The sequence below is a fragment of the Vanellus vanellus genome (genome assembly GCF_965231255.1).
Source record: "Vanellus vanellus genome assembly, chromosome: 5".
NCBI lineage: Eukaryota > Metazoa > Chordata > Aves > Charadriiformes > Charadriidae > Vanellus > Vanellus vanellus.
In genome coordinates, this window is record NC_138910.1 from 69,995,238 (window position 1) to 70,007,786 (window position 12,549).

The window sequence follows — 12,549 nt, forward strand, 5'->3', positions numbered from 1 at the left end:
AAGCAGGATTTCTCCCACCCTGGGCTATCCCCAAGAGCCCAGCAGAGCGAAGTCTCCCAGAACAGCATCCGTGGCTTGTTCTGTCCCAGCCCAAAGCACCAAGCAGCCATCCCTGGGGTGTGATCTCCTCTGGCACTTCATGTCCCCAGGCAGGGGTGCAAAGAGTCTGGTGCTCAAGAGCTCTGGGGAAGAAGGGCCTGGCAGCCATGTCCCACTCCAGCCCTCCACTGGCAGTGATGCCATCTGGAGCTTGCAAGCGGGGCTGGGAGCAGAGCACAGCTCTTGAGCTGAGGAGAGGTGCCCGGCTGCTCTTGGGCACGGGGCATCAAAGGGGAGGGACAGGAACCACTCAGCAAAGCTGCAATAAATGTCTGTTCAGGACATTACTGTGCTCCTTAAGTTAATGAGAAGCAAGCACTGCCAGAAGAAAACATCTCTTATCTGCTTTAGTGCCACAGTGCATCGGCTTCAGCATAAAATTTACAGAGCTTGAAAATGGGGCATAAACATTATGGGTAAATTTGGCAGAAAATGTGACTGACTCTTATCTGGTCATGAATAAATAATTTTCAATTACCAGCCCAGGCTCAGCTATTATCCCGCACAGGGAACTCCTCTGAAGTTTGTTTTGTGCTCAAGCACACGCAGCCCTGTAGCATGCGGGTGGCAGGAGGGGACCGCTCTCCCCGGATGTGGGCTCAGGTACAGGCACATGCTCTGCTGTGAACCACACTGTGGGCAACACAGCAAGTGGCTGTCCCCAGCATTTGCAGGATGCCATTCTGCCCTCCCCTCACCTCCTTTAGAGAGTGGTCACATCATCCCCGAGCCAGGTAAGGCAAACTCAGGTGGCTGGAGATGCAGCAGCAGCTACCACCCACTTGTGAGGATAACATCAGTTTAGCTGTGAAATAAGGTTTGTGACCTCCAAGTTGTTTGCTCTGCAGCTAGTCAGTGTAAAATAACGGGCTGCTCTGTGCCAAGTGAGGAAGAGAAATCTTCTGAAGTTTGTGCAGGGCCTGCCATACTGGGAGCACAGATCCGAGGCAGCACAGCAGCCTGAATGGCAGGAGACCAGGAGGCAGCAGAGCTGCTCTGGGCGTGCAGGCGCCTGCGGTACCCCATCAGGCAGCCCTGCTCCAGGCACTTCTGCCAGGGCAGGACTTACTAAGAGCAGACCCCAAAAAAGCAAGGATAGATGCATCCCTCTGACCCCAGGTTGCCGCACTCCAGCAGCAGAGTGCAGGATGAGAGCTCTTAGCTCTCACAAGCCCCACCCTGCTTAAAGTGCCTTCAATTAAAAGGCAGAACTTCATTGATTTCTAATTAAGCCTGTTGTTTCCCTTCCCACACATTACCCTGTAAACATGCTTGGCTAATAATTAAGTTTACTATTCCTTGACAAGCACAGATGATCTTCCATTCACTCCTCTCTCCTAGGGCGGGAAACCATTTTCGGTGCAGTGCACATGGGTGGGAATGAAGTCTTCCTCCTGTCAGCCAGGCACTGTGGGAGCCGGGTGCCAGATGAAATAGGGATGCTCAAGGTGCCAAATTAAATAGGGAGCTTGGGGCTGGAGAGAACAAAACCGGAGGAGTAGTTTGCAAACACTGAGCTGTGAATAGGAGGAGGAGGAGGGCATCAGCAGGTGAGCAGGGAGGGATGCAGAGAGAGATGAAGGGGACAGAGGGATGGGGCCCTGGGGATGTGTTAGGGCTCTCTGCCAAGTGATCTGCAGCAGGAGCCGTGACCAGTAGCTCAAAGTGCTCTGGCTGTGGAGTTGGGAAGGAGGAGATAAAGGATGCTGCACGGCAGGGGTTCTCTAGGGAGTTTTCGTGATGGGACAGTGCTGCCTGCAGGAAGGGGCTGAAGGAATGGTTTGGCCACAGTCTGTGTCTTCTTGCAGAGGGAGAACAAGTTGTGTCTGTGTCTCAGCTGCCATCTGTGCCTTGCTGTGGAGCAGTTTTTGAAACACCTGGGAGATGTAGATTTGCAGGGATGTGCCACCTGCCAGAAGGGCAAGTTTGCATATCTCGGGGATGCCCAATCCACTTGAGCCTATGGCAATGCAGAAAGGGTGGCAGGGTCAGCCCCGTGGACACAGCATCCAGGTTGGAGACCTGGTGTGGGCTGTGTCCCGTCTTTCACCAGGGTGGTTTGCTGCCTGGGGGCCACTCTGGCAGGGTTACACTGGGAACTACGGATGTTATGGGAAAAGGTAGTATGTGTTGTTGTGGTGTTGTCCGCCATGCTGGACTCAGGAGTTGCATCCTGTTTCAGCTCAGTGCCTCTGGGTCAAGGACTTTAGGCTGGGATAGCGGGGAGTTGGTGGGGATATAAGGTGCATCTCCCTCACCTCACCTGCGCTCAAGCAGAGCCTTCCCCAGAGAAACCACCACTCTTTCTGCCCTGCTTCACCAGCTCTCCTCCCACCAACCCGCAGGTGCCGACCTTCTCTCCATCCAGGCAGAACTCAGGCAGGGGGATGCTGCAAGCACAACCCCAAAGGTCCCCACCTTCCCAAACAGGAGGCAGAGAAGAAAAATTACAGCAGGCACAAATCACTGCTGGCAGTTGCTCCATGCTGTCTTCATACCTGGTGCTGCTCTTGCTTCTGTGTCTGGAGGCAAAAAAAAAAAATCCCTCTTTGAATATGAATCTTGTGGAAAGGAGCCCAGGGTGTGCAGCTTTTGTGCTGGGAATTGAGACATTCCAGGAGAAGGAAATCTGGCTGTTTCAGGCCCCCCTGCACAGTGACTCTTTTCTGTCTTTACCCTTTGAAGGACAGAGCCCTGTTCCTCACCCCAAATGCCCCAGCCAGCAGCCAAGCACTGACCCTTTCTCCTCCTCTCCCCACAGGTGAAGTGTGACCAGTACTGGCCAAGCCGGGGTACAGAAACTTATGGGATGATCCAGGTGACCCTGCTGGACACAGTTGAGCTGGCAACCTACACCGTCCGCACCTTTGCACTGTACAAGGTATGGCATTGGCTGGGCTGTTCCTGCTCCAGGTAACGCAGAGCTGCTCCCTGATGCTGCAGGCTGCTGCACGGCCCACAGGCAGAGGCTGCCGGCTGTGCCCGGCTTAGCCAAGTGTGTGGCTAGTCCACACATGGGCCGTTTCTCACAGCTGGGCTGCAGTGGGAGATTGGCTGCAGGTTGTGCATCTGGCCACCACCGGATTTTGGCCAGGATACCTGATGCTCTCCTGTATGCATTCAGACCCTGTGATGTGCCAGAGCGGGGACCGTGCTTGCCTCTGGCGAGTGTACCTGTAACAGCTGTCCTCCCATTAGAGGGACAACATGGGAAGCAGTGAATTCTTAGCACTCCTGTCACTAATAATGCAAATGGAGGGGCCATGCTGACGTGTGTGTAAGCCCTTCTCTCCTCCCTGCCACATACCTCATTAGTGTTTGGAAATCCCTGGGGGCAGTGCTAGCAGCAGCAATGCAAACAGGCTTTGCAGCGGGCTGCCTCTGTGCGTGACTGAGTCTGGGCCACACCAGAGACAGCACAGCAATGTGCGATGGGGACACGCTCACACTCACGACCCAGGAAGGCATCTCACCCCCAGCAGTCACCCAGCCAGTCCTGCAGCATTGCTGCATAGATCACTCAGCCAAGCTGAGACAGGAGCAGGGCAGTCTCTGCAAGCATGAGCTGATCAGCCGTCCCAGAGAGACCCATGATGCAGAGGAGCAGGGAGGGAACTGGCTGCTGCGGCCCTTCCATGCCCAATGCCCGCTTTTCCCTGAACGTGCAGTGAGTGCGTGGGTAGTGACCCCATGCTGTGCAGAAAGGAGTCTTTCACCTTCCCGTTAGTGTGCTCCGCTCCCACAGAGCTGATCTGCTCTCTGTATCAGCTGGCTTTCCACAGGGCAGCTGTGCATTCAGAAGCCTAGCAAGAAGCCTACACTTTGCCTCCACATTTACAGTGGCAAAAGCCCAATACATACACAGCATTACATGCCTGTTGTTCCCCAGGCAGCTGGGTACCTTGTTACCCCATCAGTGGGTTCCCGATCCTAGGATGAGACTGTTCTCATGCAAAACAACTCCTCTTTGTCTTCAACAGAACGGCTCCAGTGAGAAGCGAGAGCTACGACAGTTCCAGTTCATGGCTTGGCCCGATCACGGGGTACCAGAATACCCCACCCCAATCCTAGCTTTCTTGCGACGGGTCAAGGCCTGTAACCCACCGGATGCTGGGCCCATGGTTGTCCATTGCAGGTAGGACTGTGTGTTTGTGAAGCTGCTCCTGGGCACGTGCTTTCTGGCTGCAGGAGCTTTAACCTGTCCAGTTAAAAGTGGGGTCTCCTGTCCCTGCGGGAAAGGTTTCACAGTGGCATAACCTGTACTGCATGCTTGGGCTGGGAACAGGACAGCAACCAGCAGCAGTAATGCAGTGGTGGCATTTGTATTGCTACTGCTCTGTCAGATTAAACAGCACCGCTGTATGGAGAGCCCCAGAAAACACTTTTTCCTGTAAAATTCCAAGCACCATTTAAAAATGAAGTGATCTGCGCCCAGCATAAGTAGGTGGTACCTTTCAGAGGCACATCATTCACAGACACGCATGCAGTGACCTCTACGAACAGTCATACATAGTATTTACAGTAGAACTCTTTCACAGGTTAGGAAAGCATGACTTTAAGCAAAATATTAGTTTACTAAGGCTCAGCATCTTATCCAGGCAAGATTTATCTATACCAGCCGAGTGGGGACTATTACTGAACAAACCACTCCATCATTCTGTTCCAGCATACGCCTTACCGGCAGTGTTTAATGCTCTTCTTTCATGCTCTGTTTCAGATGGGAGTGGGGTATAATTAACACACAAACAAGCTGTATTAAAGCCCTGTTAAGGATCTGACTTGCACCATAAATGAGGAAATGTCTAGCTCCCTATCTCTGCCTGTGTTTACATGTCACGACAGCATGTCTGTTGTTTTCAGGGTACTCTCAGGATGACTAGATTGCTACTGCCCTTCCAACAGTGGAGAGGCATACGATGCCTAAGCAAAGGGCTCAGCATAGACATGCGCGACCTCACCTTTCTGCTTTCCCCTCTCAGGCTGGCTGTCCTCGTTTTATGGGTTAGGAAACAGTGACACAGGTCAGGGAACAAGCAGGCTTGAAATTACGGGCTTCACTGGTGCCAGGGCCCAGCCTGGGCTTCAGGTCTTCTGACTTCATACACACATAGGCTGTCACTCCCCTGCCTGGTAAACACGTTTCTCCTTCCCTTGTGGAGTTGCTGCCAGCCACCTCAGGGACCAGCAGAGTGACACCATGTCCTTTCCATTCCATCAGTGAAAGGGGGACAGCAGAATGGCTGAGTAGCCTCCCAGATTCTTCAGTGCCTCCCTCCCTCGCTCCTCCTGTCACCTCTTGTTTGGGGCTCAGTTCATTAGCCCTCAGCGTGGGGAGCAGCCTTTACTCCCCTTTTGTGAGCTCCAGGTCCGGGTGTTCTCTTAAGCAAGAGCACAGCTTGCCTGGCAACTGTAGGAGACAGTGTCATCTCAAGCCCCATGCCTTATTTCTGCAGTGCTGGCGTGGGCCGAACTGGTTGCTTCATTGTCATCGATGCTATGCTGGAGCGGATGAAGCATGAGAAGACCGTGGACATCTACGGCCACGTGACATGCATGCGCTCTCAGCGCAACTACATGGTGCAGACAGAGGACCAGTACATCTTCATCCACGAGGCCTTGCTGGAGGCAGCCACATGTGGCAATACCGAGGTGCCTGCACGCAACCTCTTTGCTCACATCCAGAAGCTGACCCAGGTGCCACCAGGCGAAAGCGTTACTGCAATGGAGCTGGAATTCAAGGTTGGTGGCAGAGCCCCAGCACCCCCTTCCCTGGCGCCCTGTCTCTGCCCACACAGCCCCACTGGGCCACTCGTCCAGGGGATGGGAGAGAAGAGCCGTGCATCATTACAGACAGTTACTCTTTTGTGTGTTTCTAAACCAGGTAGGCAGTGATTTAAAATACATTTGAATTGTAAAGCTTGTGTCGGCCATGGTCCCCCCTGGATTGGCAGCTTCTGGGGAGGATATAAAAGGCAGATGGATGCGCAGTTCTCAGCAGCACGTTCTGCTCTAGGTTCACTGTGCGGCGGGAGCTGCATCTAAAATCAGATGCAGATCGTGTTAGTGATAATTGATGTTACTGTGAACAACTTGTCTGGAAACGGCTCCAATTTAAATATGTGAGACGTTTATAGTCTCATTTCTTCAGTGCTGAGCTCTGTTATCTTTTAACCACCTCGACACCAAGCCTCAGTGTCTAGAATTGGTGAAGGCAGTATTTTAAGGCACACTGTTTTTAAGAAGCCAAGCCCACATTTTGCTATCTGTATCCGTGAATGCCAACTGCAGATATTTATTACAGCCTTGGAGATGGAAGTGAGCTCTGGTAAGCGCCCATATTCTCAGATGAGGTGCATTAGTCCAGTGAATGCATGCAGGGGAATATAGCTCATGCAGGGAGGCAGCAGACCATGCAGGCTGTGAAATGAACTGCAGCAATACAGCTTCGCCTGGGGATTCCCTCCAAGTGACAAAGGAGCAGAGAGGCAAAATATTGACTTTCTGCTGAACAGCTCTGTCCTGTGGTTACCAGAACTGCTGGTGTCCTGGGCTTGGGACAGTAGACCATGCTGCATTAGTATCTTGTGGTGACACCTGCCCTGAGAAACCTCTCAAGAGAGCCACAAAATAAGGCTCAACTCTAGCAACTCTGTTGTAAGAAAGACAAAAATTTGCTGTTCCTCCAAGGGAACAGAAATAAAACTTGCCCCACTCTGTGCCCTGGCAGTGTCCACTGCGTGGGAAACCCTGGGGAGCAGGGTATGGGAGGGCCTCAGGTGGCTGCATTGCTCCTCAAAGAGCATCCCTGTCCTTCTCCAGGGAGCCTCTGCCAAGGATCAGCTGCCACACATAGAGAGAAGGGTGGCTCTGGAGATGCCAGGGGAAGGAAAAAAAATAAAAGAGAAAGGAAAAAAGAGGGATTTCTGTTTGAATGTCTCTGCCAGCAGATCTAAGTAACACATTTACCATGACTCCAGTTTACACGGCTCAAAGAGAACCATAAAGTGTCTCACAGTAACCCAAAATAGATCTTCTTTACCTAAAACTGTCACAATTCTCACATTTTTCTTGGGTTCTTCTGGGGTGAGAAGTAAATAGTGAGACATTGTTGGAAGATGGAAAGCTTTCCTTTCCTGGCGCCACCAGGCATGTGTCCCTGGTTCAGCGAGGTACAAAGCTTCATGTCCTGGCCCTTTGTGGGTCAGAGAGCTGCTGTGGGTCTCCACTCCACTATGTTTGGCTTTGGGGCTGTGCCAGCGGGTCAGTGCAGGTGGTTCCCCTGCTGTCACCTACAGCCATGCAACAAAAGCCGGCAGCGAGGCTGTGCTGTGCCTAGGTGTGCAATGCCACAGCAGAGGGGCCAATGCGGTACTGAAAACCAGACTCATTACTGTGAAATAGAGCAGCTGGGTGCAGCCTCCTCGTAATGTGTCTCGTCCAGAAAGACCTGGTCCCCAGCGGCTCTCCCTCAGGCAGAGGAGGGAGCATGGCTGTGTGCCCAGAGGGACTTCTGCCTGCCCTGCTGCCAGGGTCCCACTTTTGCCCCCAGACTGCTGCATCCCCAGCAGGGGTCTGACATGTCTCCTCCTCTTTCAGCTGCTGGCCAATTCTAAAGCACATACCTCACGTTTCATCAGTGCCAACCTCCCGTGCAACAAATTCAAGAACCGCCTCGTCAACATCATGCCATACGAGCTGACAAGAGTCTGTCTGCAGCCCATCCGGGGTGTCGAGGGCTCCGATTACATCAATGCCAGCTTCATAGATGGGTACAGGTAAGGACCACCTTAGGTGCCTGGGCCGGCCAGTGCTGCCTGCTTGGCAGCCTGGGCAGAACTGCCTTCTCCTCTTTCCCAAGGACTGGTCCCGGCTGCCTAGAGGTGGGCTGGGGATCACTGTGGTGCATTTTATCTATTTCCATCTTCTCAGATGCTCCAGTGCATATAGTTACAGTATGTGAAGACTGGTAGTGAGTGAGTGCTGCCAAGCTGGCTTGTATTGCTGTACACAGATGCTCACATGGCTGGGGTGGGAGGCTGTGCTGGCTTCTCCGGAGGTTTATAGGATCTTCTGGTAGGCATCCCTTGGCATGTGTTTTATATCTGCAGCATCTAGCACAAACCTGCCCCACCTCACTAGCTGTAGCAACCAGACATAGAAGTGTGCCGATCCAGGCAGCAACCCAAGGCTCATTGTCCCATATATTGATTTTGGGGGGAGCCTGTGGATCCTCAGGCAGGGTTGGTGCTGGACACTGGGTTCTGCTCTCCAGAATACCTTTTAAGAAAGCACAAATTTAGATCTAGTGGGGCAGTAATACCTATGGGTATTCTATGATGCTAAGTGCCAGAAGAGGAGAATGCAGAGAAAAAGCTCAGTGGCCACATCTCCTTCCCAGTCAATCCCCAGACAATAATCCAGATCAAATCCCAATGGTGCACATACAAGGCTTGTTCCTGTCATCTCTCTGTGCACCATCGCAGTAGGGTCACCCAGTGCAGGAGAGGGGGATACAAAGACGGGTGTGGCACAGTCCCCCTCGAGCTTGGCTCTGCCCAAACGCTCCTTATGGGCTGGTGACCTCCCAGGAGCAATAGGCACTGCCAAAGGGAAAAGATGTTGGTGCAGCCAGGCCAGTGGCTCTGTGCCTCCATCCCTGCTCCAGCAGCTGAGCCTAGGAAAGGCTCCCAGAGGGAAGGGCTGCATGGAGGCTAGAGTGGCCAGGGAGCAGAAGGGGAGCAACCCTAGGAACATCCCAACACAGCAAAACCACAGTGAACCAGGCTCCCTCAGGGTGGGACAGAGTAATGGGGAAGGATGAAGGGGCTGGAGAAAAGCTGTCACAGAGCAGCTTCTGCTCCCTCCTGCCTGTGTGGCTCTGAGCCATCCAGCATCGTGTCATTAACATGGCTGCCTGCCTGCATGCCCGCCCCGGCAGCCCATTGCCTGACAGGCGGGCTGCAGCCACAGTGCCATGGCTCCAGAGCTGATGAAGAGCGATGTTGGGTTTGTCCCTTGTTGATGCTATGGAGGGAGGGCTGCCAGCACAGCAGGTGGTACCATTTCATGTGCTACCTATCCCATCCCAATCTTCTTGGTATTATCTAAAGAGATCAGTTGGCCCAAGGTCCTGCCAACATCACTGATGCTGCATCTATATTAGCTCTTTTGTTTCGTTCTGCACCCCCGCTCCCTGCTTTTTATGACGTCTTATAAATCCACCTTGAAGCAGCCCCTGTCTTCATCCTGCACATTACAGCTGTCCTGCAGCACATTCATTAATTTTTAGCACCAGTGGAGAGATGAAATGCCGGACTGGAGGATGCCGCCTTCATCCCGCGGGCTCCGGCGCCCCGCCATGGTGAAGCGAGACCATGTCTCCGCCACCCATGCAGTGCCAGACCCGTCTCGTGCAGGCAGCACCAGCGTACCAGACTGGGCACTCGGCAAGCCAAAAAGCCAACATGCCGGAGCTGGCCCTTCTCAAAGTCCAAAGCACCAAAGGTGCTTTCTTCAGGATCGGTGCTAGGTTGGGGCAGGTCAGGCTCTACTTTCATACAGGACATTTTGAGAGATGCTCTGGTTTGCAGTGGAACCGAGGACAAATTTGGAAGCTTCCAAAAAGTTGGCAAAATAGTATTGGTTTTCACACTGCCCTAATTATTAGCTGGCATGCATGATCCAGGTGACCTGATTCAGTTGCTCTGTGTCTTCCCATGCAATGGGAGCAACGGTGGGTGCTGCAGAGAATAAAAGTGCAGGAACTCGTGGGTGCCGCTGGGATTGTCCCCAAGTGCAGCCTCTCCTCCCAGCCCAGATGGGTGCTGGCAGCCTGCTCACGTGGGCCTGGGTGCCGAGAAGGCTCTCGGTGCAGCACACTAGGGACAAGCAGCAGGGAGAGGATGGGCTGGGGACACTGTCACCCCAGCAAGGAGTAGCAGCTTTTCTGGTTCCTGCACCAGGTGGTGCTCACTGCATCTGTGGGGAGCACTAAGAAGACATGTGCTGGGCAGGCTCATCCCTGACCCCACGTCCGTGGCTAGTCCTAGAGACCTGTTTGCTGCAGCTGCATTGTCAGCCCTGCTGCCTGCTGCACAGGGTCCCTGCCTCCAGCCCTCCCGGCCCACCAGCCCCTGGAAAAAGCTGCTGCACTCCTCCCGGGAGCTGCTCTGAACACCATTATGTTTGTCGCAGGCAGCAAAAGGCCTACATCGCCACGCAGGGACCACTGGCTGAGACCACAGAGGATTTCTGGCGGATGCTCTGGGAGCACAACTCCACCATCGTGGTGATGTTGACAAAGCTGCGCGAGATGGGCCGGGTACGAATCCTGCTTAGGGGAGAAGGGGGCTGTGTGGCTGCTGTCTGTGGGCACAGCGTCTCAGTTCACCCCAGTCTGTCCCCAGCAGCAGCCGCTCAGGGCCAGCCTCCTGCTGGCATGTCCTGTGGCTGACCCTGTGGCTCCACAGCCACGTATGCTCCCGGGGAGTGGGAAGGAGGAGCAGCAGCTTGTCAGTGGTAATGTCTCACTGTGCTCCTTATCCACAGGAGAAGTGCCATCAGTACTGGCCCGCAGAGCGCTCTGCCCGATACCAGTACTTTGTGGTGGACCCCATGGCAGAGTACAACATGCCGCAGTACATCCTCCGGGAGTTCAAGGTGACAGATGCCAGGGTGAGTGCAACTGCTGGCTCCCCAGCTCCCCTGCCTCCTGTGTCGCTGCCCAATTCTGCCCTGCCCAGGCTAGCAAAGGGAGTGTTAAGCAGCTCCTGGAGGAACCGGAAGGCAAGGTGCTGCCTTGCACTGCAGGCAGAAGGGGCTGCTGCCCCTCACCTGCCACTCCTGTCACCGTAAGTTCTTCCTCGATGGATGTGTCAGCTCCAGTGAGCAGCTTAGGGATCCCTGTCACGACCAGACCCTGCCTTGCCTGTGCTGTGCACTTGGGCAAGCATTTAACACGGGCTCCCCTGCACTCTGTGTGCAGCACCTGACTGGGTGCAGGACTCCAGTGTGACAGTAAATGTGGTCCTAGGGTGGAGCTGGACCCCACACAGGACCAGGGCACTGACCTAATAGACCCTGCAGGGGCCCAAAGTCATGCTCAGTTGAGCCACCCTGGGGTGAACACGGGAGAGTCCTCAGACACTCAGCAAAAGATCTGCCTAGGCTTATCCATGGCTTGTGCACCCTCTAGCCTGGCCCAGGCCAGAGAGTCTGAGAGCAGGTCAGCAGCACTAGTGCTGAGGGGAGTGAGATCAGCTCCTCTTGCTGTCTGCTCACCCACGGTTCACGTCTAACACCCCTGTCCCTGCAGGACGGCCAGTCACGGACCATCCGCCAGTTCCAGTTCACAGACTGGCCTGAGCAGGGAGTGCCAAAGACAGGAGAGGGCTTCATCGACTTCATCGGGCAGGTGCACAAGACCAAGGAGCAGTTTGGGCAGGACGGGCCCATCACAGTGCACTGCAGGTGAGTGAGGACAGATAAGCACCCACCTCTGTCTTCAGCAGCCCTCAGAGATGTCTCCTGCCTTTCTTACCCTGGCAGCTGCCAGCTCCTCTGCATTTGGTGCCCCTCCTGCATACCACTGGCAAGAGGCAGGCAGGGGACAAGGAGGTGGCAATGTCCATGGGTGCCATTGGCAGCCTTTCTGCCAGGTGACTAGATTAACCCAGTGCCCTGGTGGTACTGATCTGTAGCTCCTTAGAAGAGTCCTTGGACAGGGCAGGGTGCCACAGCAGCTTGGCCCAGAGGCAAGGCAGAATCGATGGGCCCCATGGGGCTGAGAGGGCAGCTCTGTCTGGCAATGTCCCTGTGGCCTCTCCTGGCTCCACTCAGCATGTCCCCGTGCTCCATGAGCTTGCAGCACTCCTAGGAGCTCTGCAGAGCCTCTCTGGGACTGGTGGGTCTCTAACAGCACCTCTTGCTCCCTCTGCGCAGTGCTGGGGTCGGGCGCACAGGCGTGTTTATCACGCTCAGCATCGTGCTGGAGAGGATGCGCTATGAGGGGGTGGTGGACATGTTCCAGACGGTGAAGACCTTGCGGACGCAGCGGCCAGCCATGGTGCAGACAGAGGTGAGTGTTCCCTCCTCCCCGGGGTGGTGGGAGATCTGTGGGGGAAGCAGGGGGGAGCTGGCATCTCTGGATGTGCAACCCTGCTGCCCAGTGTCCTTGAGTCCCCGCTTCTCACGCTTCCCCCATTGCTGCCTTGCAGGACCAGTACCAGCTGTGCTACAGAGCGGCACTGGAGTATCTCGGCAGCTTCGACCACTATGCAACGTAACTAGTGCTTTCCTCCAGTCGCGGTGGGGATGTCTAGGAGTGGAGACGGGTCCCTCTGAGCCAGAGCCGCCCATTCCTCAGTCCTTCTGTACAGATGGAGGTGCTGCCCAGGCAGCAGATCTCCATGCCAACCAGTTCTGACCACGGCATTTAGGATCTTCGCCCCA

The 12,549-nt window shown here is 54.6% G+C and overlaps 1 protein-coding gene across 1 annotated transcript in view; it reads left to right on the plus strand.

Annotated features, from left to right (window-relative positions):
* Positions 1-12,549, plus strand: part of PTPRF (protein tyrosine phosphatase receptor type F) — a 252,979-nt gene extending 240,430 nt beyond the window's left edge. The window contains exons 24-32 of the mRNA XM_082483326.1: positions 2,861-2,980; positions 4,080-4,234; positions 5,553-5,838; positions 7,696-7,874; positions 10,294-10,420; positions 10,648-10,773; positions 11,414-11,568; positions 12,040-12,175; positions 12,315-12,549. Coding sequence (XP_082339452.1) covers positions 2,861-2,980; positions 4,080-4,234; positions 5,553-5,838; positions 7,696-7,874; positions 10,294-10,420; positions 10,648-10,773; positions 11,414-11,568; positions 12,040-12,175; positions 12,315-12,383 — 1,353 coding nt within the window. The 3' untranslated portion in view covers positions 12,384-12,549. The remainder of the gene's footprint in view (positions 1-2,860; positions 2,981-4,079; positions 4,235-5,552; positions 5,839-7,695; positions 7,875-10,293; positions 10,421-10,647; positions 10,774-11,413; positions 11,569-12,039; positions 12,176-12,314) is intronic.